Source organism: Drosophila suzukii, chromosome 2R (assembly GCF_043229965.1).
Source record: "Drosophila suzukii chromosome 2R, CBGP_Dsuzu_IsoJpt1.0, whole genome shotgun sequence".
In the NCBI taxonomy this organism is placed as follows: Eukaryota; Metazoa; Arthropoda; class Insecta; order Diptera; family Drosophilidae; genus Drosophila; species Drosophila suzukii.
In genome coordinates this window covers 4,388,674-4,403,469 of record NC_092081.1, presented here as the reverse complement: position 1 = coordinate 4,403,469, position 14,796 = coordinate 4,388,674, and the positions used below count along the sequence as shown (strand labels likewise).

Below are 14,796 nucleotides of genomic sequence, written 5' to 3'. Positions count from 1 at the left end.
CGAGGTACTCGACTATAGCGTTCTTCCTTGTTTTTGAACTGAAGACTCCGTACGCAGAGTTTCTTAACGAGTATGAAGTGCCAGGTCATCTTGACGAGTTGTGCTGCGCCCAGGCACATGAAATGAAGTAATTTATGCTGCATCATCCCGTTCTAAGACGACAATCATCACTTGTTTAACGATGCTCTGCTGGTGGGGCCGAAGTTTTAAACGGAACTTTTCAAAATTTTAGTTAAATTCCGCTTTAAAAGTTTGTATTCACTGCGGACATATGCAAAATGTTTTTTTACAAATTCTAGTAAGGGTACGGACTGCCACTTCCATTGCACTCTTTAGAGGGCCAGGAGAAACTCGGCCCATTTCAGGCGGTCCGTTGCTTGTACTACCTTGCCGAAGAGCACACTAGCTATCGACGAGCAGCGGCTGCAATAATAGAATGTATGCTACCGCGTTATAACTGTGTGGACTCTCAGATGCATTTTATTCGTGAAGAAATAAACCAATTTAGTTAAGAAAGTGTTATGAAGTCTTCTAAGTTCAAAGGGCTGAACCAAATATTTGATAGAAGTCAAGTACCTATCCTTCACGTGGGTTGCCGTCTAGGCACACAATTTTTTTACCTAATGACCATGTTTTGGTTAAGTCGTTGGTCATCGAGCCAACATGCACGCCGGGGCGATCTTACTGAGTGCGTTTGTGAGACAATGGTTCTGGGTTACCAAAGGCAGAATTCTAGCGCGCTGTAGGGTGCGAAATTGCATCGCTTGGTTCAAAAATAGACCAGGACTGGCGACACAGATAATAGGATCCCATCCACAGAGCCGAGTACAGGCTGGCTGTCACCCATTTGAGTCGGCATCGACTTTGCCGGACCCCCTGAGTTCAGTATAACATTCGAGGAAAGCAGCCTATCAAGATATACATACCTCTGCGTTATGGTATGCTTACCAACCAAAAGATGCCACCTGGAATTAGTGTCAAAGCTAACGAAGTAACGAAGTATACAATAGTGAACGACTACAGCCCTCAAGGAGTCCGATTCCATTTTATCCTACCACGGTCCGCCATTTTAAAGGACCATGGGAAAGCGCGGTGAAGGTGGCCAAAACCCTATTGGCCAACAGTATCAATGGATGTGCATTAAATCATGACGACTTTGATACGAGGCCGCTGCACCCATTGTCAACAGACCCGAATGACTTTGACGCCATAACGCCACGCCATTTTTTTTCGGCCAGCCCTTAGTGCGTTTTCTGAAGCCTTCCTGGACGCACTCTTTTGTAATGCACCTGGAACATGTACCTAGGAATGCACCCAAATGCAAGAAACTAGACACATTCTGGACGCACTCCTTTTTAATGCACCTGGAACATGTACCTACGATAGCACTCAGATGCACCTATTAATGCATCCGGATGTAACAAACTAGACACATTCTGGACGCACTCTTTTTTAATACTCCTGATTTAGATTCCGTAGCCTTGAGCGCAGCGCAAGTTTCTTACGCGAATATGGAACGCCCACTCTAACGCCCACAAGCCGCCCAAATTTTCATGCTATATAAAATTTTTATTTTTAACTCAATGCATTAGTCTCGTCAATACCTATCGATTGACCCAAGAAAAAGTTTGCCACGCCCACTCTAACGCCCATAACGCTTAAATCTGTCTACCGCCCCCATAACCATATATTGTGATCAGGGGTAGGTGGCGCATTTCAGTCTCGCTTTGCTGCTTGCATATCTTCATTTCCCTTTTGTCCCTTTAGCTGAGTAACGGGTATCTGACTCCACTATAGCGTTCTTCCTTGCTTCGTTAGCAACGCAGTGAAGGAGACATTTCGATCCCATAAAGTATATATATTCTTGATCAGCATCACTAGACGAGTCGATCTAGCCATGCCCGTCTGTCCGTTCGTTTCTACGCAAACTAGTCTCTCAGTTTTAAAGCTATCGGTCTGAAACTTTCCCAAAAGTCTTCTTTCTTTTGCAGGTAGTATAGTATTTCCCATACACCCAGAAAAAAATCCGTTCGAAACGTTAAAAAATCACGACCAAACGTTGTCAAAATGTGCGTAAGCCCGTTTGTTGATAGTTCATGAACGGTCGTTCGTAAAATGTGACCGAAATTTCGGTAGTGGTTTCCCTGAATTATAAAATATTTTATTCTATACATTTCTAGCTTATTATTTACATTAGCAGCTAAGTGATAATTACATTTATAGCGCGTTCCTTTAAAAACTATATCATCCGCACTTTTACAGCTTATGAAATTAATATTATATTCAGTTTTGATATTTTTAAAATATGTCTCTTGCGTTAAATCTAAAGTTTTTGAAAATTCAAAGTGAAATGGTGGTTCAAAACCATTTTCGCGACTTAAAAGAAATGTAGAAAATCGAAGACCAGCTTTTTTTGCAACTGAGAGGGATGGATTTACTCTCGACATGGTATTGTTGAAATACATTTTCGCTGTTCTGTGATTTCCCTCAAAGCGCATACACCATAAATTCCGCAGAGGACCACATTTCCTAATGGCAGTCGCGTAGTGCACCAAGAAATGATGCTTAGGTTTCAGGGCTCCTTACAGTTTTGTATACATTGTATGATGTTTCTTAATTAACAATTGTAAATCACTTAAGTCTTCTTCTGAGAAACTTGGTTTTAAAATAACATCAATAATTTTCAACAAAGATGTGAAAACTAACCAGTGCTTGTTGTTTACAGGTATCAAATCTCCTATAATGAAACTTAAAAAATGTACAAAACACATTGATTCACTTGCGGACATGCTTAAGTTAAAAAAATGAAGCCTATGAGGTTTTAAGTCACCGAAAATATTTCCAATTTCAATTTCTCCAAACTGGAAAAGAGATTTTCTACTATTTATGGTACTTAAAGAAATAACATTATCATTAATCAGCGATTGCAATACGTTGCATAAGTCATATTGGCAAACGCCTTCAAATATATCATGCATGATATCGAACGTTATATTATCGGTAACACTGAAGCCAGGTAACCTTTCAAATATGCAACTATATTTAACTTCTGTTTCCTTAAAATTATTCAATTGCAAAACGGATTTATAATTTTCTTTGTTTCTTAATGCTTCTGTTGACTGTTCTGTATCGAATTGCATTTCGGAACGAGATCTAGTGCAAGCTCTGCAGTATTTCAAAGCATTGAATGACTGCACGTAGCCTAAAACGCTATTGAGACCTAAATTGTCACCTACTATCAAGCCTAATACGAAATGGACCGTGCGTGTTTTACCTCCAGTATCTATTGCTATACCTTCTTGTAGCTCTTTTAGCAGTTCTACCAAAGAAAAAAATGACTTCTCATAACCAAGGTGTTTTAAATACTTTGTCTGCATGTAAGCAGCGGGTAAAATATATTCGAATTTAGATAGTAAATAATCTGGCATAGTCGGACAGCTTATATAAACATAAAATATAAAGTTTTGTGGCTTCCTAGAGGTTTGTTGATTTGAAAATCATCTAGATAAAGAATGAACGGTATAATCAATTCGGACGTAAACTCTTTAATTTTCTTTTTAAACAACTCTCCACTAGCAAAGTTACTTATGGTTTTGCTTTTTAAGTACATTTCGGTATTTTTCAAAGTTGTGTTTAAAAGTTCAGGGATTTCAAATATTGATTTAAAAAAAAACTCAAGTGGCATTATGCAAATAGTTGCCGACTTGGAAGATAAGGTAGGATTACCCTGAATGACTTTTTCAGCAATTGTTGTTAGAATAGTCTTGTCGGTTGGTTCCTCGTACAAATGGAGGAATTTTGCAAAAATTTAAGAACTTGATTCCTGGGCATAAAACTTTCTTGGTACAGGTTTAGAGATAAATGTAACGCTTGCTTTTTTAAATGTTGGATAGTATTTGGAATATTGATGCTTTTTAAATCAAGATCTGGCAAGTTTGAAACCTTGTTTGAAATGAACAACCGGCCATTTCATCAGATTTTAAAGTAACGCTTTTACATTTGTGCGTTTTTTCAACGTGCACTCTAAAGTTTCTTAAAGTTGTAAAGTTTTGATTACATCTTTCTTGCTTACACTCTAACTTTAAAAAAGTAGTGGGTAATACATGGTCATCTTTTAAATGGCGTATTAATAAAGTAGGAGATACAAAGTCTTTATGACACTTAAAACAAAAATACATTTTGCTAGTTACTTCTGAGTGTCGTTGAAAGTATTAACAAGGCGGATTAGACTGACAGATTTTTTGTCGTGTTCAGTGGTTATTTCATAAAAAAAGGTTTGAAAAAATAACCAAACATTGTAACAAGCTTGTGGATATTGTAGCCCTAAGACTTGAAAGATTTTAAAACATACGTCTAGAAACTCAATAAAAGACCCACATTTTAGCAGGACCTTGTTAAAGCTGATGTAGAATCCACGGATTTCATCTGGAGATAGTCCTTCGACGATTATGAATGGTTGCAGACTTTGACCAGCGTTATAATATTTGTTGATCACTGCCTCCATTTGCCTCTGGTAGTCGTTTAGTGTTGGCAAACATAAAACCAGACTCTCTTGAGCGTCGAGTATGGTTGCTTTCTTCGTCCTTTTTCCAGATTCGGATGGAAATCTAGTAGTCGAAGGCAATATGGCTACTAAAAGAATGGCGTAAATGTAGTCCTGAGCATCTGTAACATTAATTTTTAATATACCTAAAGCAAATATTAAAAGGCAATTTACAAACCTATATTTTCAGTTGACGAGTTAGAAAGGAAAAGATTTTTGCATTAAGCATTCGTAATTTTTTTATAATGAGCTTCGATATGCTTCTTGAAAAATGACCACTTTGCGAAAAGTAGGTTTCCCTTCGAAGGGTAGAGAATATCAAAATCAATTTTGATCTGCAATTATAATATATAAAAATAAAAATGCAATTATAGGACAATCTAAAATTACCAGTTCGTCAGCTTTCGGATGAGCAAATTACTAGTGTAGAGAAAGGCTTCCGTTGTTTGCGTTAATTTATTTATTGATTATTAATAGTTTTTTCTTCGATTAATACACTTCATTGATACAGTTTATATACTTAAGTTGACACATTAAACACCTTCCTCTGCTGATCTGCTCAATCTCTACTACTCTTGCGCATTTTTCACGCTTTTTAACACTACCGAAAAATATTACGGAACAGAACAACTGATCTGTTATTAATAATAGGGCTGCCAATCCTACACTAGTTTGCAGCTATTGCTATAAATAATGTTTAGAATTACTTTCAGTTGACTTTCGCATGGAAATAATTGGTTAAACTGCCAATCCTTAAGCACTGTCTGAGAGAAAATGACTTCTTCTATAATAATGTCAATCAAGCCATATCTATGAAAGTCCGTTATTTTCTTATTTTTCCTATAGTGCTCAATGATTGAATTCCCTTTTGATGTTTCTTGTAATAATAAGACCAAGTCCTGAAACAACTTAAAATTAATTATATAGTCTGTATAAATAATTAGTATTTTACCTTAATAAGAACTTTTGATTTCGAAATGTTCACAAGTGTTGTTTGTAGGGACGTACTTGGAGTAGAACTATGCTCTGTCTCTGCTTGAGCTCCAAACTAATGGAATTTTCAAACAAAATAACGAAAGTGTGTCGTTTGCAGACAGCTTTTTTGGCGTGTTATTTTATATGTACGTACCGTCTCCTTTTTCTATTCAGAAAGCCGTACTCTGAAAATAGCCCTAAGACCTATCGGCCCGATAGCTGACTTGATGTCGTCCTCGGTAAGGTGCTGGAGACTTGCAAAGGTCACTTGCGATTCTGATAAAAAAAACATACATATACTAAAATAAGTATGTACTCACACTTTTTTAAGGTAGCTTTGCTATGGAAGACTTTAACATACGATTTTATATATTTCTTTCAACATCTACTCACCTTTTAAATATGTATGTAAATGCTGCAAGAATCTCTCTTTGTTCTAAGAACTCCAGCAGCTTAGAGTCGTCGTCCGTCAACACTGTGTGGGCTTCGCTTTCTTGTTAAATTAAACTATATCTAAAGTGATTCATTTAAATTGAACCTTTATTTACTACTTACCGCCGTACTCGCACGTAAAAACGTTCACACTTAAATTTGTATCCATCTTGGCCACTTTGCACAATAAACAAACTCAACCATTTGGCGAAAAATTATCGATTTCGATAGACTTTAACGCGTCTATCGCAGCTTTTTCATGAACGGCGTTCGATATCTGAGAACATTTTTCGCAATTTGGAACCAAGTTGTTCGTCGGTAGAAATTGTTGTTCTTCTGTGTTTTTTAACATATAAACGCTTGGAAATAACATTTTTTAATTAGTTCTGAATTTCGAAATTAATTTGATCAAAATCGGATAACTATATCATATAGCTGCCATAGGAACGATAGGAAAGTTGGTGGGAAAATTTATTTATTTATTTATTCGCAGGCTAAAAGGCAATTGAGAAATTACCTATACTGTGGCCTTAAGCTACGTTTGTTATATACAATTTACATTTTTACATATAGACTATGTCTAGGTTTTAAATTACATGGTATAATTTTATTGCCTTTAAGAAATTCATGGAAGCTATGATATTGGGGGTGTTGGGGGTAAGGAGTTCTGAAGGGTTTGAGGGTAGGAATTGTTTCTTTCTGATAGAAAGAGAGGACATTCTAGGAGAATGTGCTTGATGGTGATCGATGTGTTGCAGCGCTCACATTGCGGTGCTGCTTGTTTGTTTATTATGTGTTCGTGCGTGAGCTTGGAGTGTCCCAGCCTTAGTCTTGAAAACTTAACCAAGTCTTGGCGATTAATATCGTTTGCTTTAATGTTGTAATTTTTATACCCGTTACTCGTAGAGTAAAAGGGTATACTAGATTCGTCGGAAAGTATGTAACAGGCAGAAGGAAGCGTTTCCGACCCCACAAAGTATATATATTCTTGATCAGGATCACTAGCCGAGTCGATCTAGCCATGTCCGTCTGTCCGTCTGTCCGTCTGTCCGTCTGTCTGTCCGTCCGGATGAACGCTGAGATCTCGGAAACTATGGGAGCTAGGCTATTGAGATTTGGCGTGCAGATTCCTGAGCTTCTTACGCAGCGCAAGTTTGTTTCGGCACAGTGCCACGCCCACTCTAACGCCCACAAACCGCCCAAAACTGTGGCTCCTACAGTTTTGATGCTAGAATAAAAATTTTAACTGAAATGTATTGTTCTCATCAATACCTATCGATTGACCCAAAAAAAAGTTTGCCACGCCCACTTTAACGCCCACAAACCACGAAAACCTGTGACGCCCACAATTTTCATGCTAGATAAAAAATTTTAACTGAAATGTATTGGTCTCGTCGATACCTATCGATTGATCCAAAAAAAAATTTGCCACGCCCACTCTAACGCCCATAACGCTTAAATCTGTATACCGCCGGTAGGTGGCGCATTTTAATCTCGCTTTGCTGCTTGCATATCTCCATATAGCTGAGTAACGGGTATCTGATAGTCGAGGTACTCGACTATAGCGTTCTTCCTTGTTTAGAGATAGTTTGTTGGGGTTTATTAGTTTATAGTGGTCTGAAGTATTTTCCCATAGAGATGCGAATTGTTTTTTGAATTTCTGTTTGATAAATAATTGTGTGTAATTGTTTTCGTAGAGGTGTGGAAATAAGTGAGCTTCCTTGGCAGCTGTGTCGTTTCCAGTTATGTTTGTGTGTCCTGGGATCCACAATAATTTTATGTACGACTGATGGCTGTTGAGAATATCTCTGATTCGAGCGGTGTAGAAGAATTGGTTGCTTATGTTGGCTATTGATTGCAGTGACGATAGTGAGTCCGAGCAAATGACGAATCTCTTCTTTTGTGATACAGCGTAATCGCACGCTGCATAAATAGCTGCCACTTCTGCGGTGAAGATAGAGCTATGTGCTGGTAGGAGAGCTGTTTTAATGATGCGTGCGTCCGTAGTGATGCTATAAGATACTCCGTGCCCAGATTTGGATCCATCTGTGTATATGAATGCGTAGTTATTGTAGAGTTCTTTAAGGGAGAGGAATTTTGTTTGGAAAACAGTTGCCGGAGTGTTCGATTTAGTTGTGTAATGTAGTGTTAAGTCTATTTTATCTTATGAGAAGGAACATGGTGGGTGTTTATGTTTCCTTAATTTAACTGAAGTGCAGTTTATTCCATTTTCTAAAACGAATTCTTACGCTTTATGTAGGATTGAAGGGATTCTGGGTGTTCTTTTGGCGTTCTTTATCTTTTGAAGGACGGTTTGAAGGGGCGTATTTTTGGCGAATGAGAAAACCTTACCAATCCGCGCAGTGGTCAGCTCAATTCTAATCTCGATAGGTGTAATATCGGATTCAATCAGAAGGTTATTGATTGGAGTTGTGCGTGGTGCTCCAAAAGCAAGTCTTAAAGCTGCATTGTAGACAAGAGAGAGGGCAATTCCCATAAAATGGGAAACAGTAGTCAATCTTGCACATAACAAGAGCGTTTATTGTATTTATTAAAGATCTGGTGTCGCAGTTGTATCTACGATTGCCTAACCATTTAATTATGTTGAGTCTTTTTGATAGTTCTACTGCCAGAGTGTCTATGTGATCTTTCCACCTGTACCTACTTGATATGGTAAGGCCAAGGATTTTAAGGGAATTGGCTCGGTTAAGAGGGTATGCTTGTGATGTGATTGTAAAATTACACCTATGTTTCCGGCAGATATGCAGATGTTTGCATTTTTGCACAGAGAGTTTCGCTCCTGAGTAGTCACACCAGCTTAATATGTCTGTGAATAGGCTGTTTATAGACATTATGTTTACATTTTTATGAATTTTCTTCAGTATGGACTTCAATGGTGCGGCATAGTTTGTTGTACGATATTAAAAAGAGAATTACGGACAGTGGTGAACCTTGAGGGATCCCATTGTACAGTGGTCTGTCTTCAGAAAAAGTGTTGCTCACTTTGACTTTTATCTTGCGATTGGTTAGGAAGTTCTTTACGTAATTCAACAATTTTGGTCCGATTCTCCATCTCTGTAACTCGTCTATTATTGCGTGAATTCCTATTTTGTCGTAAGCTTTTTCGAAGTCGAGACTAATAATTGAAATGTGGCTTCTGGTTGATAGGGCTGCGGTAGTCTGGTAGTCTAACAGAGTTAGGCATTCAGATACGGACATGCCCTTTCGAAAACCGAGCTGTCGACTATCGAGGAGTTTGCAGTTTATTGCAAGCCAATAGAGTCGGTTTGCTATGATTTTGTCTAGCACCTTCGAAAGATAAGGGTTGAGCGATATGGGACGATACGAGGTTACAGATGCTTTGGGAGTATTGGGTTTATGGATCGGTATTATAATACTGTTTTTAAATTGCTGAGGGATGTGGCTGTCTAGGATTTTGTTGTATAAATTTATTAACCGGCTTGTTAATGGCTGACTGAAGTTTTTAATTATTGGGTATGATATGCGTTCAAGACCGGGTGTCTTTCCATTGAGGCTGTTTAGAGCTGCTTTGAACTCAATCAATGTGATTTTAGATTCTATGTTAAGCAGTGTATGTCATTTCTGGTTTTTTTTCCGCAGAATGTATTGATGTTTGCCCAGATTTTTGAGGGACTTGAATTGGGGTTTATTTCTGCAGTAAACTTTTGCAGAGAGCTGCATTTTGCTTGTTTAAGTTCTCTTCTAAACAAAGCCTTATGTTTCTTGAACTGTATGATGTTTTCGAGAGATATACTTCTTCTTAGCAAGTACCACGATTGGTTTTTATTGGTTCTAAGTTGTTCGAGGGATGTGTTCCACCAAGGGACGGTTTTATTTTTATTAAATGCTGGGTTTGATTGCGGGATTGCTGTACTTGCGCTTTGATGGGTTATTTTTATAATGTTGGCGGCTTCTTGATTTATTTGGCTGCTTGGTGGTCTTTTGTTGTGAAAAATATCTGTGAGTGATGTGAAGAGGGGCCAGTTTGCGGTTTCAAGTTTGTATCTGGGGATCTTGTAGCTTTTACTGGAATTTTCATTATCAAAAAGATTAATATGGATGGGAAAATGATCACTACCGAAGAGTTCATGATCGGTTTTCCATTTGGTCTGAGTGGCGAGGTTTGGGGTAATTATTGTTAGGTCCACATGTGTCATTGTATGGTGAGTTGAGAAATGGGTTGGGGAGCCATCGTTGAGGGTAATTAGGTTAGATTGCGAAATGTATTTAAAAATCGTACATCCCTTTCTATTATTGTTAGGCGATCCCCAGCTTTGGTGCCAGCTGTTGAAGTCACCTGCTTTGATGGTATTTTCATTGGGATTACCATACATATTTTCCAAATTTCGTAGTTCAAAATTCTTGTTTGGGGCAATGTAAGTGGATATGAGTCGAAGCTTTTGTTTGGAGTGAATAATAGCTCGTACAGATTCGAAATCGTTGTTAAGATTAACTTGTTCGTTTTGAATTGAGTTGGGGATTAGAATTCCTACTCCACCGCGGGAGTTGTTTGATGTGTTTTTATGTATGAATGTGAAGTTGATAGAAATGGGAATGTTATTAAGGGAATGTAAATGGGTTTCTTGCAGGCAGATGGCTTTTGGGTTATAACATTTAAATAATAATTGTAGTTGGTCGTAATTGTTTATGTAGCCGTTACAGTTCCATTGCAGGATTAATACCATTGTGATTATTTAAATAGTTTTTCTTTTTTTTTTTACATATCTACTTAAAGTTCTTCCTCAGAGCTGTTGTGATTGGCTAGTCTACTTAATTCGTTGGCTAATTTGGTAGTATTTATAGGCTTTGATTTGTCTGATTTATCTTTGGCTTTGAGAGAAGGTTTTGATGTTAGGTTTGTCTTATTATTATTTTGGCTTCTAAGCTTACGGTCGGATTCAGTCATCTTCTTCTTTTGGAGGGTCGTAGTGGAATCTGGTGAAATCTCAGTCTCCATTTCTTCAATGACGGTGCGTTTGGACGAAGTGGTGGGTTGGTGATCCATGATGTCGGTGTATGACCTTAACTGACGATTGGTGCTTGTGCTGGTAGGTGAAACCAAGTCAAGGCCACCCATATGAAAATAATATATTTGATCAAGGGCAACAGTGCGTATGAGTTATAAACTTTGAAACCAATTCGCAGATCAAAATTGGACGAGTATATCATATAGCTGCCATAGGAACGATCGTAAAATTTGTGGGAAAATAATATGAAACAAATAATAGCTGCGGTGTTTATTAACATATAACATCCTACGCTTGGAAATAACATTTTTTAATTAGTTCTGAATTTCGGATTTAATTTTATCAAAATCGGACGACAGTATCATATAGATGCTATAGAAACGATCGCAAAATTGGTGTGAAAATAATATGAAACAAATTAAACCTTCGGTTTTTGACATATTATCTTATACCATTGGGAATATAATTTTTTGTATTTTTAAATTTAATAATTATAACTGCAAGGGTAAACAAACTTCGGGTTGCCGAAGTAAACTTCCTTTCTTGTTTAATATTCAATTTAATAAATATCGGACTACTATATCATTTAGCTGCCATAGGAAGGATCGGAAAATGCATGTCTAAATAATACAAAGGACGTTTTATTTCGTTTTCATTAAAATTAAACAATAAAAAAGTGTAAATAGAACATAAGCTTAACATTTCTGTAATTATTTTTTAGTTTTCTAAAAATTGGAATGCTCTGTATAGTAAATAACGTGCTGCAATGGGAACTTTGGCTTGCCGAAGCTAGCTTCCTTTCTCGTTTAAACTTCTTTCTTTTTAGAATCGTTGTGTAGGAGTGCATTCTCAAATGGACTGTCACATTATTATTATAAGTACATTAATTAATTAACAGCGAGATGAGTTAAGTTTATCTAAGACAAAAAATCGCGACATTATTCGAAAAAGACTACAATAAAGAAATCTGTAGCTAAGTCAGATGTTGTCGACCTACACTCATAAACTTCCAGTTATTGAATCATTTCGACAGAGTACGTTATCACTGCCTTAAACCCACAAATCTCCTACTTATATTGGATCCAAAGTTCCAATAGAAGTGACCTAATAAATTTCTCCCCCCTGCGAAATAGAAGAACCGAACTGCGCGATAAGATACGACAGTGGTCCAAAGAGTGCAAAACCGGGCGCTACGCACGATTACGAATGCGCCGTGGTATGTTAGAAAGGGGCTAGCGATCTTCACACGTTAAGATAAATATGCATTCTAGCCAATACAATGATCGTCTACTAGCTCACTAGCCAACAAGCAGCATATTTGGCTAATCCAGCAACCAGAAGAAGACTGAAGCGACTGCTCCCTGGCGATCTTTGGTCACGAAGCGTCTTCAAACCCACGTCTTGAGACAATATTATAGCACTGTCCGTGTTATAAAAGTGTTACATTTTCTCATTACTGTTATGTTTCATGTTATTTTTTCATTGTTATTTCTATAGGTTTTATAGCCGTTAGTTGATCAACGCTTAAAATAATTATAAGTACAAAAAATGATACGACAGTGTGCAGTTTGAAATAATTTCCCGCCAATCTGTCTCATAATCGTTGTTTTGATCAAGCCAAAACAACTGCAAAATGGGCTCTAATAAATTCCACAATCCCGTATCAATAAAACCCATTCACAATGCGTTGGTATTGTAGATCTGCCCTCCCCGCAAAGGTAATCAGAAAAAGTGGGCTATATGGCGGCCTTATCGCCGCCTTATCAACTGGAGTCCTGTGAATAAATAGGGGCACTGCATAATCCCTCTGGCCATTGCCAATCGATCGACTCAGCGGGAGTCATGTTCAAGTTGCTGGTGCTCTCCTGCCTTTTGGCATTGGTACTGCCTTCCCTGGCAGAAGTTGGTTGGTGGAAAACGGGTCAGTTTTACCAGATCTACCCCAGATCTTTCAAGGATAGCGATGGTGACGGTGTCGGAGATCTCGTTGGTAAGTTTTGTTTTGAAGAGGCCTAGATATGGGTTAACTTGGAACGATTGTCAGGTATTACGCAACAACTGGCCTACCTGAAGGAAATCGGCATTACCGCCACCTGGCTGTCACCGATCTTCACCTCGCCCATGGCTGACTTTGGCTACGATGTGGCTGATCTGAAGGGCATCGATCCCCTCTTCGGAACCATGGAGGATTTCGAGGCGCTGATAGCCCGCGCCAAGGAGCTGGACATCAAGATCATCCTGGACTTCGTGCCCAACCACACGAGCGACGAGTGCGACTGGTTCATCCGCTCGGTCGCCGGCGAGGAGGAGTACAAGGACTTCTACGTGTGGCACACCGGCAAGGTGGTCAACGGCATCCGGCAGCCACCCAACAACTGGATCTCCGTGTTCCGCGGATCTATGTGGACCTGGAACGAGCAAAGACAGGCCTACTACCTTCACCAGTTCCACGCCAAGCAGCCCGATCTCAACTACCGCAACCCCAAGGTCACGGAGGCCATGAAGGACGTCCTGCGCTTCTGGTTGCGAAAGGGAGCCTATGGCTTCCGTATCGACGCAGTGCCGCATGTTTTCGAAATTGCCGCCGACGCCGATGGCAACTGGCCCGACGAGCCCCGAAACGAGGAGGTGAGCGATCCTGACGACTACACCTACCTGCAGCACATTTACACAACCGACCAGCCAGAGAACCTGGAGATGGTCTACGAGTTTCGCGACGTGATCGAGGAGATCGACGCCGAGCTGGGCGGGGATGACCGCGTCCTGCTCACCGAGGCCTACTCCCCGCTGGATGTTCTGATGCAGTATTACGGAAACGGAACCCACCTGGGCTCCCAAATCCCCTTCAACTTCGAGCTGCTGGCTAAGATCAGCTACAGCTCAGACGCCTACCACTACTCGGAGCTGATCCACAACTGGCTGGACAACATGCCCGAGGGCCAGGTGGCCAACTGGGTGTTCGGCAACCACGACACCAGCCGTATTGGATCCCGCCTGGGCGCCGACCGCATCGACGCCTGCAATATGATCATCCTGGGCCTGCCAGGCGTGAGTGTTACCTACCAGGGCGAGGAGTCGGGCATGACCGACGTGTGGATCAGCTGGGAGGACACCGTGGACCCGCAGGCCTGCCAATCCAACGAGCAGGAGTTCGAGCGCCTCACCCGCGACCCCGTCCGGACGCCCTTCCAGTGGAGCGACGAGCTGAACGCCGGTTTCTCCAACGCCTCTGTCACCTGGCTGCCGGTGGCCACTGACTACAAGTCTGTCAACGTGAAGAAGGAGCGCGGAATCGCCCTGAGCCACCTTAATGTCTACAAGCAGCTGCGCGCTCTGCGGGATGAGCCCACCTTGAAGCAGGGTGATGTCTCCGTTTCGGCCATTGGTCCCAATGTGCTGGCCTTCAAGCGGTAAGCGAGGATAAACCATATTTTATATTCAGGAAGATTACCGATTTCTTTATAAACAGCTCTCTGGCTGGCCAGAAGTCCTACATCACCGTCATCAACATCAACGATGATGTCGAGTCGATCAACTTGGACTCTGTCTTCACTTCCATCTCCACTCAACTGCAATACGTGGTGGTGAACGACAAGAGTTCGCGCCGTAAGAAGTGAGTTCTTGTCACATGGATCTTATAGAACCATATATAACTTACCATCTAACTCTATCTTTTCAGCGATCTTACTTTTGCCAACTCCGTACTGCTGATGCCCAAGGAGGCTGTCGTGCTAAGCACGGTGTAAACTAACTTATTACCACTTCAATAAATAATAATCAAAGCGTATAACTTCCTCTTGGGGGCATAATTACTCAGCAGAGTGCTTATCTTTACGATAGCCCCCACTAACTTGTATA

General features: G+C 40.0%; 2 protein-coding genes across 2 annotated transcripts in view; both read left to right on the top strand.

Moving 5' to 3' along the window:
• LOC108019688 (larval cuticle protein 2) overlaps window positions 1-14,796 on the top strand; it is a 47,297-nt gene that overhangs the window by 4,199 nt on the left and 28,302 nt on the right. The gene's annotated exons all lie outside the window — the stretch shown is intronic.
• LOC108019584 (maltase A3) lies at window positions 12,746-14,728 on the top strand. Its single transcript, XM_017087425.4, has 4 exons — window positions 12,746-12,928; window positions 12,983-14,348; window positions 14,408-14,551; window positions 14,618-14,728. Exons 1-4 carry the CDS (start codon window positions 12,781-12,783, stop codon window positions 14,682-14,684), a joined length of 1,725 nt encoding a protein of 574 aa, XP_016942914.4. The 5' UTR covers window positions 12,746-12,780; the 3' UTR covers window positions 14,685-14,728.

Coding starts and splice junctions, on each gene's coding strand:
- LOC108019584 (XM_017087425.4), top strand. CDS start 12,781: ATGTTCAAGTTGCTGGTGCTCTCCTGCCTTTTGGCATTGGTACTGCCT. Junction 12,929..12,982: donor CGGTGTCGGAGATCTCGTTG/GTAAGTTTTGTT, acceptor AACGATTGTCAG/GTATTACGCAACAACTGGCC. Junction 14,349..14,407: donor AATGTGCTGGCCTTCAAGCG/GTAAGCGAGGAT, acceptor CTTTATAAACAG/CTCTCTGGCTGGCCAGAAGT.